Source organism: Sylvia atricapilla, chromosome 12 (assembly GCF_009819655.1).
Source record: "Sylvia atricapilla isolate bSylAtr1 chromosome 12, bSylAtr1.pri, whole genome shotgun sequence".
NCBI classification, from domain to species: Eukaryota; Metazoa; Chordata; class Aves; order Passeriformes; family Sylviidae; genus Sylvia; species Sylvia atricapilla.
This window is the reverse complement of record NC_089151.1, coordinates 14,227,409-14,243,456: the sequence shown is the minus strand read 5'-3', so window position 1 is coordinate 14,243,456 and position 16,048 is coordinate 14,227,409. Positions and strand designations below refer to the sequence as shown.

Below are 16,048 nucleotides of genomic sequence, written 5' to 3'. Positions count from 1 at the left end.
CTCCCATTGGCGGAGCGGGCGGTGAGCGGCGGCGCGGGCGGCCAATGGGCTGCGTGCGCGCCAGGCGCGGCGGGCGATGGAGCGCGGAGCGCTGCGGGCCATGGCGGCCCGGCTGGGCCTGGCCGAGCCCGCCCTGCTCAGGTACCGCCGGCCGCTCCGCGCTGCCCTCCCGCAGCCCGCCCGGTGCCATGCCTGCCCTCGGCAGCGGCTCCGGCCCGGGCAGCGGCACCCGCCGTACCCCCGGGCAGCCGTGCCCGCCTTGGGTCTGGTGGATGTGCTGGAAGTCCCCCTAAGGCCGTGCTGCAGTCGGGCTGCGGAACCCCTTGGATCGAGTGTGTCGGACAGTCTCTGTGTTGTAGCTGCGGTTTTGACCAGGGCTTTGTGTTCTGGGTGTTTTGCAGAAAAGCTGAGGAGTATCTGCGGCTGTCCCAGGTGAAGTGCACGGGGTTAATGGCTCAAATGACGGCGACAAGCAGTGCTGTGATGTGCCTGGACCTGGCGGCGAGTTTCATGAAACAACCAGTTGACAAAGTAAGATAGACTGTGTGACTTGGCTGGCTGGTGCATTCTGCCTGACTCCATAAAACCATTGTTCTGTAGTGTGTATTGATAGCAGGAATGGGAAATAATAACCAACTTTCCCCTAAATCCTGCAGTTTGCTGTGTTAGACCTTTCACTGTTCAGTTTGAAGCTGTGAAAATTGAGATCACTGTCATAGTCCCTTCACAAATTGAGCTTGCTTTGGTATAATTTCAACTTAATTTCAACACTTGCAGTAACAAATAAATTACCAACAAGGATATTAAACTTAAGATCTGTCCCCTTTTACTGTGGGAAGAAAGCAGCTGCTTTAAGAAATCTCTCACTGTAGACCTGTAAACCTCCACCTGTAAATCTGCCAGGTGAATAGCACTGAGCTGTCAAAATAATTGTCAAATAGGTACAACCTATTCATGATTGTCCATTTTCAGCAGAGGAGAATTTAATTGGACCTGACTCCATGAACGTGTTACTCGTGTCTTCAACCCAGCCTTTGGTAATTTTGTCACTATCTACCTTGTGATAAAGGGGCTGTATCATATATGGAAGTGTCAGACCTTACTTCCAGTGAAAACATCTGAAAATATCATGGCATTACAAGATCTGGCATTCCTACCTGGTTAATCTATCTGTGTGCAGTCAAAACATACATTGTTCATTGCACAAATTTGTTTAATGTAGCAACTGAACTTAATGGTTGTGTTGGTTGCCTGATTAAGATGTCAGGAAGGAATCTTGCTAATTCTTGGGGCTTGTCTTTGGCTTCTTGACAGACCTATTGTGTTAAACTCTCTGGTTTGAACAAGACCACCTACCAGAGCTCCATGAAGTCTTTGGAGTGTTTGCTAGAGGTCAACCAAAAGCTGGGGATGCGAGACTTGGCTGTGCAGTTTTGCTGCTCAGAGGCAGTGAACATGGCTTCAGAGATCCTGCAGAGGTGAGGAAACTCTTGTGGGCACACTGGGAACTATAAGTAAGGTTCTTTGTTCTTTAGGTGTGTAAAGAGTTTGATGTTTGTAAGGGCCAGATATCTCCTACTGAGGTGAGTTCTTAGCACTGAAATTCCAGCCATGAGCTGGGCCACTTTTTAGAATACCTGTTAGAAAGATTTAGTCTGTGAATCTCAGCAAGTCATTGTCTAACTCAGAATTTTTCTACTGGGAATAGTGTAAAAATATAGGACTCTTAATCCCTGTATTTGCCCATAGCATCATACTGTCATCCATTTAACTGCTGATCATGGCACAGTTCAGACGTAATGTTCAATAGAAGTAAATTCTTCCTTTTGGGGATAGAGATCTCTTAAAATGCACATCACTCTACCTGTAAAACCAATAGGTGGAACAGTCCAGTGGAGATTCAACAGAGTTAACTAGAATTTTCCATTCTGTATCATCTGCTTTAACCAGAGCAGTCCCTGAGGAGCTGTGTTCTGCAGTGCTGTCACCCTGATAGCACATGTTTAAATGCTGGTAGGTCAGTGCACAAAGGCTGTGCTTGCTTGGTGCTGCTTAATACAGACTGGAAAAAAAATAGCCTGGGGCAGGTGGACAATAAAAAATGTCATTCTTCAGTGCTGCACATCTACTGTGTCATTTTCCATTTATAAGGCTTCCTCTCTGTAACATACACAGTACAGGAATCAAAGAAACTGTAATGCTGCCTTCTGTTGTAGGATGGATTTATGCAAAGCATCTCACTGTAAATTTTAAGATACTAGGGAGAACTAAAAGTGCTGTGTGGATCAGGAGCAGAAGAAGTAGATTTTACTGACATGCTTTGATCCAGATGCCCAGTTTAAAATGCCTCTAATTCCAGGAGAGGAGGTCATGCCAACCCCCTTCCTTTCCTCATCTCTTTTGCTTCTCTCAGCCAGTAGCAGCTGTTTCTACTTGACTGGGTTGCAGAGGCCCAACAGACCTGTGCAAGGTCTGAGTGCCACATGTCAGATGGATTTGAGAGCTTCCTGTGAGGCAGAAGCACTGCCCACTTACCCCTTGCTGTTCCCCAGGTATGAATGCAGCCTCTCAGAAGCACAGCAAGCAGACCTGGATTTCTCCAAGCCCCTGTTCATAACGGCTGCACTGTGCACTGCGTGCAGGTGAGTATGGCCTGGGAGACCTTCTGCAGGCTGAAATGCCTGCTGGGACAGCCACTGCCAGCAGCTCATTCCTGCAGGGTCTTGCTTGGCATGTCCTGCTGCCCTGCTCCTGCAAAGGGAGACAGCTGGAGCAAACCAGGCCTTTCCTCATAGCAAAGTCTTCAATGTGCACTGCACAAAGCAAAAACTTCCATGGCTTTTGGTGAAATACTGCTCCAAGTGCAAGAAAGGCTTCTGAGAACCAAGAAGCAGCCATTCTGAAGAAGGAAAAGCCCCAAGAGCTACACCATCACATCCTGAGGATGCTGTAGCATTTAGGAGATGGCTCTGATAGCTGTAGGCCCATGTCAGCTAAGAGAGGTGTGTGACTCAGCCAGCACTTGGGAAGAATTTGCTTGATGCAGAGATATTCCTCCCTCAGCATTACACCTTGTGACAGTCTTATTCAGCAATGCTGACAAGGGCTGTCTTGACACAGTCACATTCAGCTTTATGTTGTAGTGGCACTTTGTCCTGGTTCCCTGAAAATCTGAAAAGTTTCCTTTTCCTAAAACAATTCCTTGTGTAAGTTGAACTCACCCCAAGTTTCAAGTGAGCTGGATTGACTGAATAGTCAATATTGCTGGGGTCTGTTGTTTTTAGCAGATTTGTTTCTGAGTGAGACAAGGATAGGTGGGACAAAAAGTCAGGCCTGCCTTCCTCATTCTCACAGGCAGTGTTGGTACAGTAATCATCACCTCACCTAAGTGATAGTTGCTGGAGTGTTGCATTGTTCAGAGATAACTTTCTCTTGTAGGTGTTTGAAGCTAAAAGTGGACAAAACTAAAATGTTGGCTACATCTGGAGTGAAAAAAGCAGTATTTGACCGGCTGTGCAATCAGCTGGAGAAGATCAGCCACCAACTCAGCAGTAAGTTTTCGGCTTTGTCTCTGTAAGACAGCACACCCATGCCATGGCCTCAGTGCCCCATCCTGGTGGTTTCAGTGTGATTGCTTTTAGCTGTCCCCTTTCAGCCAAATCTGCCCGTTCATTCCAAGTGTTTCCTGCAGCCCAATTCCACTCACAGTCCTTGCAATAGCTTAGCAAGGACAAAAATAGGAAAAAAGTGGCAAGGACAAAAATAATATTTTCCTCTCTTCTCAAGTGCTCACTGCTCTTTGCAGTCTCTGCTGCTGCAATTTATTCCTTGCTTCTCCCATACTACCTGACCTATCTTGGATTCCTCCCTCTTGCCTGGTTTCTGCATCCTGTTAACATGGCAACCTGACACACAACTTATCACAAACATCTTCCTCAGGCTGACTCACTCCTGTGCTTTCCTTTCCCCCACTGCAGGATTAACAAGCATAAGCCCTGCTGTTCTGGTACCAACTCTGGCACCACCTCTCCTCACACACTGGGCAGATGTCAGGAATGTTTCTTGCCCATTGTTGAGCCTGCAGCTCTCTGCTCCTTTTTGTGGGGGAGAAAGCCTGAAATACAGTATGTGCCCTAATGGCCTTGTGTTTTTGCTGCTTCCTCCTTCTCTTTTTTCCTTTTCCAGGCTTCCATGTCTTACTTTCTCACTGAAAGTTATCCTCTCGTACTGTGTCTTCATACCCTGATGTTTTCTGCAACATGCTGCCTGAATCCAACCCAAAAGCTGCTACTTTCTCCTAGGGAAGTGCCCTATAAAACCCCAAACATTATCCCAGCACTAAAGCAACTAAAGCAAACTGGGAATTTCCATAAGAATTCAGGGAAGACAGTGTGCATCTGCATACCTGGACAGCCTCCTGCCTGTTATGTGTATCTATAAAAATTGTGGGAAAGGAATAGAAGGAAAAGAAATAATTGATAATCCTGCCTGAGTGACCTAGAAGGGTAGCAGTGTGGTTTGGGGCAATGAACATGGTGGATCACTGGTTACCAATGCAGCAGCAGTTTGCTGCTAATTAGCAGCTTGCTAATTAAAGCAGCCAGTCAGTCTATGCCATACTTGAAACTTGAAGTGCTGGCACCTCTTGTAGAGCTTGAGTATCAGTCTGGACCAGGGAACTGCTCTGACTGGACAACTGTACTCGTGGGAGATGACATTGCAATTAAAGAATTACATTTAAGCCACCCTCGGAGCCCCAAATACCATTCAAAAGCAAAGCAACTTCCTTGTTTTTTTAGAAGATGTTCCAGCAGCTGCAGAGACACCTGACAGCTTGCAGAGTGCCCTGGAGCAGTGTGAGCAGGAAGCTGGTAAGTTGTGTTTGGCTGTGAGTGAAAATCACCTCACTAGAGTAGTTCTGAGCTTTCTTGCTGCTCAGTGTTTGAGTTGTGTGCTGGGCCATGATGCTCCAGCTCCCAGCAGCTCTCTCAATCCTGCAAACCTCTGTGGAAGCACAAAGAGCCTGGCAGCTGGACAGTGGAGTTTTTACTGAGTAGTCCCAGTAGAATGAAGGAGAGCTGCTCTGTTCAGACACAGAGGTGCAGAGGTGACTGTCCCAGCAGGTGAGGGGAGCAGTAACCAGGATTAGAAACCACAGGGACAGCCCCCTCCTGGTGTCTGCACGTTTGCTCACTGCCTGTTACCCCAGCAGCATGCTGCCCATGATGGCCTCTCATGGGCTTTCTTGCTTCCTCACAGACTCTGAAGAGGATGAGGAAATGCCATGTAAACGGCCAAAGACTGAAACAAATCACGACTATGAAGAATGGAAAAAGAAAATCCTGGAAAACGCTGCTAAGGCACAAGAGACAAGGAGCACTGACTCTGTAATGCCAGCCAGTGATGTAACTGCTGCTGGCTCTTAGTTTTAACTCTCCCTCTGCTCTAACAAGAGATCCAGTAGCATAAGAGTGATGGCTGCCTGGCAGACAGCTGATTTTATTTAGGTTTTAATTATTTAAGAATGTTATTTTTATTAAATGAGACCACAGAGTGATGGGATTTTACAGGAAGCGTGTGTGACTGTTCACCAGGCTGAGGCATTAGGGGTAAAATAGCTTCATTCTCCTGTTGCAAGAAGCAGGTAACATTCTAATGCTACTTTAAGTGTAAGTAAGTTAGAAGTTACAGGCCTTGGGCCCCTGCCTGGAAGAAGTCAATGAAATAAGAGGAAGGGGAACTAACAGTGCCTTCTTAAAGTGCAAAGCCAACAGAGAAATAAAGTCTTATTTTTGTATTTTTGGGTTGTTTTGTTTTTTAATAAATATTGTTTAGTCAATGAATTTGACTTCTTTTTATGTGTATAGGAATGAAGGCTCTTGTGCTTTTGTAAGGGATCCCAAATATTCCAAGAACCAATAAAAGTACTGGAAGGAAAAGCTTTGTATTATGACATCATGTTCTTGGCACAGATACTTGGAATGCAAAATAAAAAACATAGAGGAGATGCCTGTGCCTTCAGAAGGAAGATATCCAGAGGAAAAGGATGTTGACTGGGTGACAGATTTTTAGTGTCTCACAGTCATAAGCTCAGAGAAGAGGTCTTTATTCCATTTCTCTTGCGTGTTTTCTGCCTGGCCTGGATCTCTGGACCTACCCAGAAATACTTTCAGGTTTGTTTGGCAGGGGGGCTTAAACCAAAGTTGATGAATATTCTTGTTGCACTTTTATGAAATTTATTAGTATTAATTCAGAAATATACAGACCAATGAATACAGTGACATTCAGCATGCAGAAACAGTGTGGAAGGAAAACATGAACAAAAGTGGGCCTTCATAGAAGGTGATAAATTACCAAGATTCTTCTCTGTCCCAGTTCTGGGAATGATGCAGAAGTCGGGACTAAGCAAAATGAGAAGCACTTGAGTGGAAAAGATAGCTAGACTAGAGCAATCCAGTCTTACAGACCTCATCATTGACAACCAACACTTCTGCAAATTCAAGGGATGTGAAAGTCCATAAAGTTCAAAGGAGCTTTCAGGTGCCTTTGCTGGAAAGCTACTTTTAGTAATACTAGCTTCCATTTTTCCTAAGAGCCCATCCAGTTCACACTTGAGTTTTGCAGAATCCAGAACAGGGAACCACAGGTTTAATAAATAGTGTTGAACTTTTATTTGAGAGATTGTAAGTGACTCCCACTCTATACATAAGAAAAGAGTTTAAAATCCAAAATAAGTTAATATTGTGAAGAAAAGGTTTCATGTTCAAGAGCAAAGTGAGGGGGGGGGAAAAAAGGGCTTCAACCTCCTAACTGGACTAAAGGCAGAGTCTGGCAACACTCTTGTTTCCCCATCACTGAACCTATTAGAAGTGAAAACTGTTTTGCATGTCACACCATACCAGCTCCTCAGACTGCATTAAAATTTCCAGAGAGGAGAAATAAATCCTCAAACTAAAACTTAGCAACTTAAGGGCTGCAGTCATGGATAATGAAAAGCACTTACAAGTATTAAAAACATAAAATCTCTGAAACTCTCCTCTTTTCTCTACAACATGAGATCTTTTTGCATAGACCCAACAGTCATGAGGTGATTTGTATTCATGGCAGTTTCACACATCTCCTTCCAGAAGTTCAATCAGTTCAGCTCAATTCAACTTGCCCTAAGAAACAGCAGCAATGGACTGACTTAAGTTAGGTCAAAGCAGGGTTCCTCATAGTTCCTAACTATGCAGTGACTATTCTTTAAAGAAGAGAGAAGAATAATAAAAAACCAAACAACAAACCAAACCCATCCAAGCTGGAGTTGTACTAAAGCAGCTTCATGTTGTGGGGAAATTACCTTTTGGAAAGAAATACAGAAGAAAATGATGTCTGTATCTTTCGTTTTAAGTAGCAAACACCTGAGGGACAAGTTGTGCCACTGTGTAGCAGTTCTCTAAAGCTGGTAACACACATCAGTCAGGAAGAAAGTCTTTAGAGATCCCGTGCTTGGTGTGGGACCAGAAAACTGCCAGACGTTTTCTGCTATAAACACACCAACAATACTCTGCAGAGTCAAAGCCTTCAGCAAGAAGTCAGCCCCAGTAACAGCCATGTTTTTCCACCACTGTATAGAACAACTAAAAACTTGTAAAAACAAAGTAGCTTCTGCTTTTAGAAATCTTGTGCCTCTTCCTTAAGGCACTTCTGGAACTGCAGCAGTAACACACAAAATAATTGAGGAAGACAGTCCCAAACCCTTATGCTATAAAACAGGGATAGAAACGTTTGGAGACACTGAGTCCTCCTTCCACGGCTTCATGTCCATCTCCAGGAGTGCTGGAGGTTTCACACAAGCTCATGCAAGCTTGACAGACATACTCTGAAATCTCTTCAGCCTGTTAGCAGCAGCCACCACATAAAAGTGTTTCTGTGAACAGAACAGAACAGTCCAGGTGTGAGTGCAACCAAGGCAAAGGAACTTTCCTGCACCAGACAGGGATTTTTCTTCCTGGCAAATTCATTTCCCTCTAGAGCCTCCAGCTTGTGTGGGTCGCAGTGGGTCCTGCACAGCAGCTGGCACTGTGAGGTTCTTCAGTGTTACTATGAATTGTACACTGATAGGTCTTTAGACTGTGTCACCCTTAAAATGCAAGTGCAGAGGTTTGCCACCAAGCAGTTGCAGTGCAGGACTGAAAAAAGTGTAAGCCTCTGGGTTAACTCCTTGGCAAGGAAATGCTGCAGCTCCCCAGTGACAGAAGAGAAGGGAATGGTCCTCACTGAGTTTGCCTCACAATTCCACAGGCTTCTTTCTAACCAGATCACTGTGTTCACCTTTTAGGGTCAATAACCTACAATCAAATAGAGACTCAAGCACAACTTATTACCTATCACTTCATAAAAACTTAGTTCACAAGGGGCCTGGGGTTCTCAGTAAGATCCTGAAGAGTTCTCTCAATGAGTTTAAGGCAATTTTTTTTTCCTTTCTCCCACACTTCCATTCTGTAGTGAGAGGCACAAACTGCCTTAAGCTATATCCCTACTCCTTAGTGACAACAGATCAATGCAACTGTTAGCAATAGGAAAAGTTTAAAGAGAATGAACTTTTAATGTAAAGTAGCATCTGATGCCTCTGAACATGTAGAAAGAAAGATGTAAAAAACTTCTAAACACCAATCAGCATGAAAATTGAAACCAAACTTGCTAGAAATAGAAGCAATACCCTTCTGCAGGACAAAACACTTCATTTACAGGTTAAAAAAAAAAACAAAACTTCACAACTGATACAACCGAGAAACCTGTGAGCACAGGTGAGCCGCCTACAAGAGGAGGGAATGGCTCTGCCAGTGTCGTGCTGACTCTCCCTGTGGAAGCAGATCGGCCAGCCTTTATTTAAAGGTGTATTTACCTTCCATTTCCTGTGGGCCATGTAGCTCTGCAGCAGCAGCTGGGACTTGAGTTGGAGCCGGCACTTGTGGGCCTTGGCGGCGAGGTCGGTGAGCCACTGGTGCCTCAGGCACTGCGCGGCGCTCATCCGGCAGCTGCGGGAGAGAGCCCGTGAGAGGCCGTGCCCTGTGCTGCCCCTCAGCGCCGGGACTGTCAGCGAGGAGCTGCCCCTGTGTCAGTGAGGAACTGCCCCTGTGTCAGTGAGATACTGCCCCTGTGTCAGTGAGATACTGCCCCTCTGTCAGTGAGATACTGCCCCTGTGTCAGTGAGGAACTGCCCCTGTGTCAGTGAGGAACTGCCCCTGTGTCAGTGAGGAACTGCCCCTCTGTCAGTGAGGAACTGCCCCTGTGTCAGCGAGGAGCTGCCCCTGTGTCAGTGAGGAACTGCCCCTGTGTCAGTGAGATACTGCCCCTGTGTCAGTGAGGAACTGCCCCTGTGTCAGTGAGGAACTGCCCCTGTGTCAGTGAGATACTGCCCCTGTGTCAGTGAGATACTGCCCCTCTGTCAGTGAGATACTGCCCCTGTGTCAGCGAGGAACTGCCCCTGTGTCAGTGAGGAACTGCCCCTGTGTCAGTGAGGAACTGCCCCTGTGTCAGTGAGATACTGCCCCTCTGTCAGTGAGATACTGCCCCTGTGTCAGTGAGGAACTGCCCCTGTGTCAGTGAGGAACTGCCCCTGTGTCAGTGAGGAACTGCCCCTGTGTCAGTGAGATACTGCCCCTGTGTCAGTGAGGAACTGCCCCTGTGTCAGTGAGGAACTGCCCCTGTGTCAGCGAGGAACTGCCCCTGTGTCAGTGAGGAACTGCCCCTGTGTCAGCGAGGAACTGCCCCTGTGTCAGCGAGGAACTGCCCCTGTGTCAGTGAGGAACTGCCCCTGTGTCAGTGAGGAACTGCCCCTGTGTCAGTGAGGAACTGCCCCTGTGTCAGTGAGGAACTGCCCCTGTGTCAGTGAGGAACTGCCCCTGTGTCAGTGAGATACTGCCCCTGTGTCAGTGAGGAACTGCCCCTGTGTCAGTGAGGAACTGCCCCTGTGTCAGCGAGGAACTGCCCCTGTGTCAGTGAGATACTGCCCCTGTGTCAGTGAGGAACTGCCCCTGTGTCAGTGAGATACTGCCCCTGTGTCAGTGAGGAACTGCCCCTGTGTCAGTGAGGAACTGCCCCTGTGTCAGTGAGGAACTGCCCCTGTGTCAGTGAGATACTGCCCCTGTGTCAGTGAGGAACTGCCCCTGTGTCAGTGAGGAACTGCCCCTGTGTCAGTGAGATACTGCCCCTGTGTCAGTGAGGAACTGCCCCTGTGTCAGTGAGATACTGCCCCTGTGTCAGCGAGGAGCTGCCCCTCTGTCAGTGAGATACTGCCCCTCTGTCAGTGAGATACTGCCCCTGTGTCAGTGAGGAACTGCCCCTGTGTCAGTGAGGAACTGCCCCTGTGTCAGTGAGATACTGCCCCTGTGTCAGTGAGGAACTGCCCCTGTGTCAGTGAGGAACTGCCCCTGTGTCAGTGAGATACTGCCCCTGTGTCAGTGAGGAACTGCCCCTGTGTCAGTGAGATACTGCCCCTGTGTCAGCGAGGAGCTGCCCCTCTGTCAGTGAGATACTGCCCCTGTGTCAGTGAGGAGCTGCCCCTGTGTCAGTGAGGAACTGCCCCTGTGTCAGTGAGGAACCGCCCCGAGTGAGGGGACACGAGGGGAAATGCTGCTCGTCCCCGTGTGTGGGATCCCAAAGCATCCTGCGCTGCCCAGCAGGAGGGTGAAGGACTGCCGGCCGCTCTGCAGCACCTTGGTTTGAATTCATAAGGTAAAGTATCGCTTTGTTGTGCAAAGACAGAACTTTGCTAACAGAAAAGTAACGTTTGTGGTGTTATCTGTCTGTCCTGACAGCACAAGCTCGTTCTGTGCCTCATATTTAAAAAGCACAATTGTCCATTCCCCTAAGCTTGGATCAGGCTGAGCAGGCTTTATATCCTGACATCCAACAATGGCCCAAATGCCACAGCCTGTCCTAAAAGGTTTGAGAAATACATGGTAATTGAGGAAATCTTGAGGTAGATGTATTGAGAAAAAAAGCTTAATTTGCCTTTTTTCGGATCAAAAGCCTATCTCCTGGGCTCTGTCTGAGATGATGAGAAGACAGCTCCTGCCTGCTCAGCCCGATTTCGGCAGTCAGGGCAAGGGCTGCAGGACAGCAGAGGCTGCCACACACCTTGGGAACAGCTGGGCCAGCTAATCACTGCCCTCTGCACCCCACTGCCAACACTGCTCTCTCACATCCTCCTTTCATTCACAGCTTCTAACCAAACTTTGCAGTGTCCCTCTGGATATCCTAATCCTATTGCACAGAAAAACCAAAGATTCCAAAGTTTACAGTCTCACAGCAAATCATCATTACATTCTGAAAAAATCCTTAGATCTTTCCTGCTGGCAATATGCTAAATTTCAGTTAATTCTTTGTTTTTCATAGGAACCTATTGTTCAAAATGGAATTGTTACTAGAACTGATTTGACTGATTTAGGTAACAATCTGGAAGTTGTTAATATTCTAAGCACTCATTTGAATTCCCCTCAAACACAAAATCTGATACTGTATGCATCATTTCCTGATTTGATTAGTTTTGTATCACTACTCAGCAGGAGAAAAATTTCTGTACCCAGCCAATCCCCCAGCCTTGGTCTGACATCAGTAGGATCCTCATTCTCTGCTTTGTTTCATATGTGCTCACTTTTTATCTCAGTGGAGCCAAGAATGAGAAGCCACAAGTAGAGTTAAATCCCAAATGCTGTATTTTTGGGAGAGTTATCTCCCAAAAGCCTGTAGACTACTTTAGAAGAGAACAATGCACATTTTCACAGCTGCAGCTTCCATTTATCCTCCATGGCATTCGAGAGGCATTTTTGCAATTTCTGTCAAGCCTTGTGAGAGTCCAAACTAACAATAGAAATAGTTTTTGCACAGAGAAGCAAAAGCTTTAGAGACAGATTGCTATACTGCAAATCCTTCCAGATTTCCTGTATTCTGCCCGTGTTAATGCTACTGTGAAAAGCAACTTTCCTCAGTCAAGGTATACAGACACCTTCCTTTAAAACAGGGCTTCTGGATCACTGAGGAATTGCCCAGCAAGCCCGAGCCAGCACACAAAAATGTCACATTGTAAGTTCTCATTGTTGGCTGCAATCCAAACAATTGGTTGGTAAGAATTTGGTGCTACTTGTCCTCACAATCAGACATAGAGGTACCTTTTCTCCTTCACCAGCAGTCTGGAAATAAAGTCTTTGGCATCCTCTGAGAGCTGTTCAAATGCTTCTGCATCAAAATCCCAGCTGCAATTGACTACATAATTCATTGTCTCCGCATCAGTCTCTCCCAGGAATGGGGACAGGCCACTAAGCCTTAAAAAAAGAAAGATGGGGTGGGGGGAGAAGAGCAGTTATCATATGCAACGTGTGTTTTTCCTTCTGTGAATCCTCTGCTTTGTAATTGTTCTTATCTTAGGGAGGGAAAAGGCTCTCAGCTATGGAGGGTTCCACTGCTCACTCCAAGCCACCATAAGGCAACAGTTTAGGGCAATGAAGTGTTGTAATTTAGTGTTACCCCCTGGGAGTTCACCCAGGTTAGGGAGCATCATTAATAGATCCCCAAGGAATGGTTTCAGTGAGGATTTAGGTACATCCTTCTGTGCTTTCCCAGCTAGGAAAGCTAGAGGGACTCAAGAGCTTTCCCAAATCAGGGCCCATATCCATATGTGGCTTGAATTAAACAGAATTCTGAACAGTAAATTACTTTTAACAGCTACTCTCTGAGCCCAGATTTATTGCTTCCATCATTTAATACTTCATTCAGTTGGGTTTTGGCTAACATACAAATTCAAACCAGAACTTTATCCAGTTCACAGAAAATGTCTGTGAAAGATTCTGGGATGCAAAACAAGCTCGTCAGAAGGTGATGAGATCAGAAGAGACTTTGGACAGACAAGCTGTCCGTGGTTGCCATCAGAGAAAAGTTTTAGTCCTATTCATGACAGGTAATTTCTTAGACCGATGGCCCAACACAGATAACATTCATTCTCCTGTGCAGATGCACACCTAGTCTAAAATTGTTAAATGATCAGATCACAAATTAAAACATGAATTCAAGTCTGCCAAAACACAATCAAAATTACAATTCTCACATATATTGGGCAACTTTTCAGGGTTTAAAAAAAAATACCTGACCCATTTTACTTTGCTTAGGAAGATGATAAGGGAAATGAACATTTAGAGACTTATCAAAAGGATCATTTGTTGTTTAGACACTTTGGACATACAGCGAGGTGCCTCTGTATGAAAATCTGAGGGGGAACAGAATTAATTAGGAGAAGTCACAGGCAGATGGGCTCAGTGGCTGCTGCATTCCTGCCCTGCAGGGCCCTTGGAGGCAGCACAGAGCCCTGGCAGGGCACTCACAGCATGTAGGTGATGACCCCCACACTCCACATGTCAGTGGGGAAGGAAACAAAGTCATAGTTCACCACCTCAGGAGCCAGGAACTCTGGAGTCCCAAAATTCACCTTCAGCTTCTCACAGGGTTTGTACCTGTTCAGGGAAAAGAGCCATGAGTCAGGAGCTGTGGAGCTCATCTCACCAAGGGAAGAGCAAGGCAGGGCTTTTGAGAACATGGCAGGGGAGCAGAGCAGAGTGCCCAGCAGCAGGGCAGCACTGGGGTCACCTCAGGGGAATATTCCATCATTATCCCTCTGCCAGAGCAAAGCCAGGAGAAAGAACACGGACACTAAACCCTGCAAAGGGCTCCCTCAAAGAGTGCTAGCAGCTTTACCCTCTGCCAGGCACCACAGGATGCTTTCCAGCAGATGTTCTCCAAAATCCATAAAAGATAAAACAAACAAAGCAGTTTTGATTATACAAGATTTGAAGAGCATTTGATCAGTGGGATGCACCCAGCTACAGCTCAGGGTAAACACCTGCATCATAGATATGGACACAATCTAACCACTAAGGTGGGACTGAAGGGATTATCTGGGCTCAGGAACAAGTAACAGTGACCCCATACAGGGGAAATTACTCTGTTCTTTCTGCTACTGCTAAACGGGAAAGTTACCAGCCTGAACAAGTAACAACTGCCACTGACAGGAGTTGGAGTAACATCTGTGTTCAGACAGAGCAAACCACCAAAGCACTGCTTGTAAATCTTTCTCCTGGATGATCTTGTTCACAAAACTGCTTCAGTAGAGGCTTGTATCTTTACCCAATTTAAAAACCAACCAAACAAACCCCAAACTCAATGTATATTTTTTTTTCTTTCACAAGTATTTTATGGAAACAAAGTCCTTGAACAGATGCTTATATACAAGCACATAAATATATATATATATATGCATGAATGTACCAGCTTTTAGCTTAAGAAAAATCTCAAAGGGTTTAGAAAATAATTAGGGAAATATTATTGTTCTTACTGTCATAGTAATAGAAATAATTTGTTTTTATTCTAAAGCAATTGACTTATGCTCTCACAGCTTTTCTTTAAACTCATGCAAGCAGAATAAAAAAATGGAGAAAAGTCCCGATTTTTCTGAGGGTTACCTGTTTCACAGGAGATGGCTCAAAAATGCCTTTTTTTTTTTCTTCAATCAACTTAGCTACTTAAAGAGTTTAGCAGATAATTTCTACAATTAGAACGTGCACCATGAAACCCTGCAATCAAGTAGTGTCTGGGAGCCTTCACAGAGTCCCTAGAGTAAAAGCTCTACATGGGGAATAATTTTGAGATAATTAGAACAGTAGTAAAGCTTTATCCAAGAGAAATGTTATTTGAAAAAGTAATTAGATAATTAATGCACACAGCAGAAAACTCATGCCTGCAAAATCATAATGCTTAGCTCATTCACACAGAATTATTACAGAGCCATCAAAGCACAACCCTTCCACCAAAGAACTACCAGAAACATGTCAGAGCTTTGTGTTTCATTTGGTTTTGTTTTTTAAAATAATTCACAACTGAACTTTCTTACCTTCTTGCTAATCCAAAGTCAATAATTTTAATCTGGTTTCCTGTGTGATTTACACATAGGATGTTTTCAGGCTACAGGAAGAGAAGAGAGTATTTTGAGTTAAATGTTTGAGAGAGATATCTAACAAAACTTAGTATAAAATTCCCTCCACAAAAAGCCACAAAAACCAGATCAAATGAGCCCAAAATTATTTTTTTTCCAATGAGAATATTTTTCCAGGTGGGAAGGGGGGTGACAGGGTCCAAGCATATTACAGCTGCAGAACTCTCTCTGAGCCAGCCTGGACTAATTTGTGTAAACAGGCTATATAAACAGGCAGGAAAAAAAAAGTTTGTATTTCTGTTTAAAAATACCAGTTATTAATGGACCATTAGGAAAACATTGCCATTTTGCTGCAGGTTGGTTCCAGGCAGTAAAAAGTACAAACTACAGAAGATGACTGAACAGGTATTTGTACAATGTTAAAAAGAGGTAGGGGAAATAGAGAGAAGATTGTGAACCTTTCCAGCCTAGGAGGTTTTGGGTGGGATTTTTTCCATTGGTGAAAAAAGAAGATTGTTTAATGCTACAGAGAATGAAAAGCTTCTGATTTAAGAAAGGCAAAAGCCCAGAATCCTGATGATTCCAAGCAAGCTACTGAATAGACATTGGAAAAAAGTAATCAATCTCTAAAGCTCCATTCATTGTGAGTGTTAAGTCTATTCCTTTCATGGACATGAGTCCATGAAATGAGAAATTATTCTCAGTAATCAGAGACTCTGTGGTGCCTAAACCAGCACCACTAAAGCACAGAGAGCACAAACAACTGACCTTCAGATCTAAGTGGAGAATGTAATGCTGGTGCAAGTAGTACACTCCTTCACAAATCTGTTTGGTGAACAGGATGGCATCCAGCTCTGTCAGATGGTAATTTTCATCTGTGATCCGGTCAAATAATTCCCCACCATCAAGACTAAAATTTTCACATAGAAAAGCATTAAAAACCCTAAAATTCGATTTATTTCCAAGTTGGGAATTGGGCTCTGTAACTGAGGGCTCCTAACAAAACATCCAACATAAAGTGTTGGATCTCTCCTAGAACTGTTCTTACCATGAGAAGCCTCAATGACTTGAAGAAATTTATTT

General features: G+C 45.1%; 2 protein-coding genes across 8 annotated transcripts in view; one reads left to right on the top strand and one right to left on the bottom strand.

Annotated features, from left to right (window-relative positions):
- Window positions 1-64: 64 nt before the first annotated feature.
- ORC6 (origin recognition complex subunit 6) lies at window positions 65-5,939 on the top strand. Its single transcript, XM_066327918.1, has 7 exons — window positions 65-141; window positions 402-531; window positions 1,315-1,478; window positions 2,553-2,642; window positions 3,439-3,551; window positions 4,800-4,871; window positions 5,260-5,939. The coding sequence occupies exons 1-7, from the start codon at window positions 77-79 to the stop codon at window positions 5,424-5,426; spliced, it is 801 nt and encodes a 266-aa protein (XP_066184015.1). The 5' UTR covers window positions 65-76; the 3' UTR covers window positions 5,427-5,939.
- Window positions 5,940-6,213: 274 nt separating this feature from the next.
- MYLK3 (myosin light chain kinase 3) overlaps window positions 6,214-16,048 on the bottom strand; it is a 34,643-nt gene continuing 24,808 nt past the window's right edge. For all 7 annotated transcript variants that reach the window (XM_066327915.1, XM_066327910.1, XM_066327911.1 and 4 more), the window contains 6 exons: window positions 15,734-15,875; window positions 14,924-14,994; window positions 13,362-13,490; window positions 12,156-12,308; window positions 8,888-9,020; window positions 6,214-7,909 (listed from right to left, as the gene is read on the bottom strand). In XM_066327915.1, the coding sequence (XP_066184012.1) occupies window positions 7,838-7,909; window positions 8,888-9,020; window positions 12,156-12,308; window positions 13,362-13,490; window positions 14,924-14,994; window positions 15,734-15,875 (700 nt within the window). In that variant the 3' untranslated portion in view covers window positions 6,214-7,837. The remainder of the gene's footprint in view (window positions 7,910-8,887; window positions 9,021-12,155; window positions 12,309-13,361; window positions 13,491-14,923; window positions 14,995-15,733; window positions 15,876-16,048) is intronic.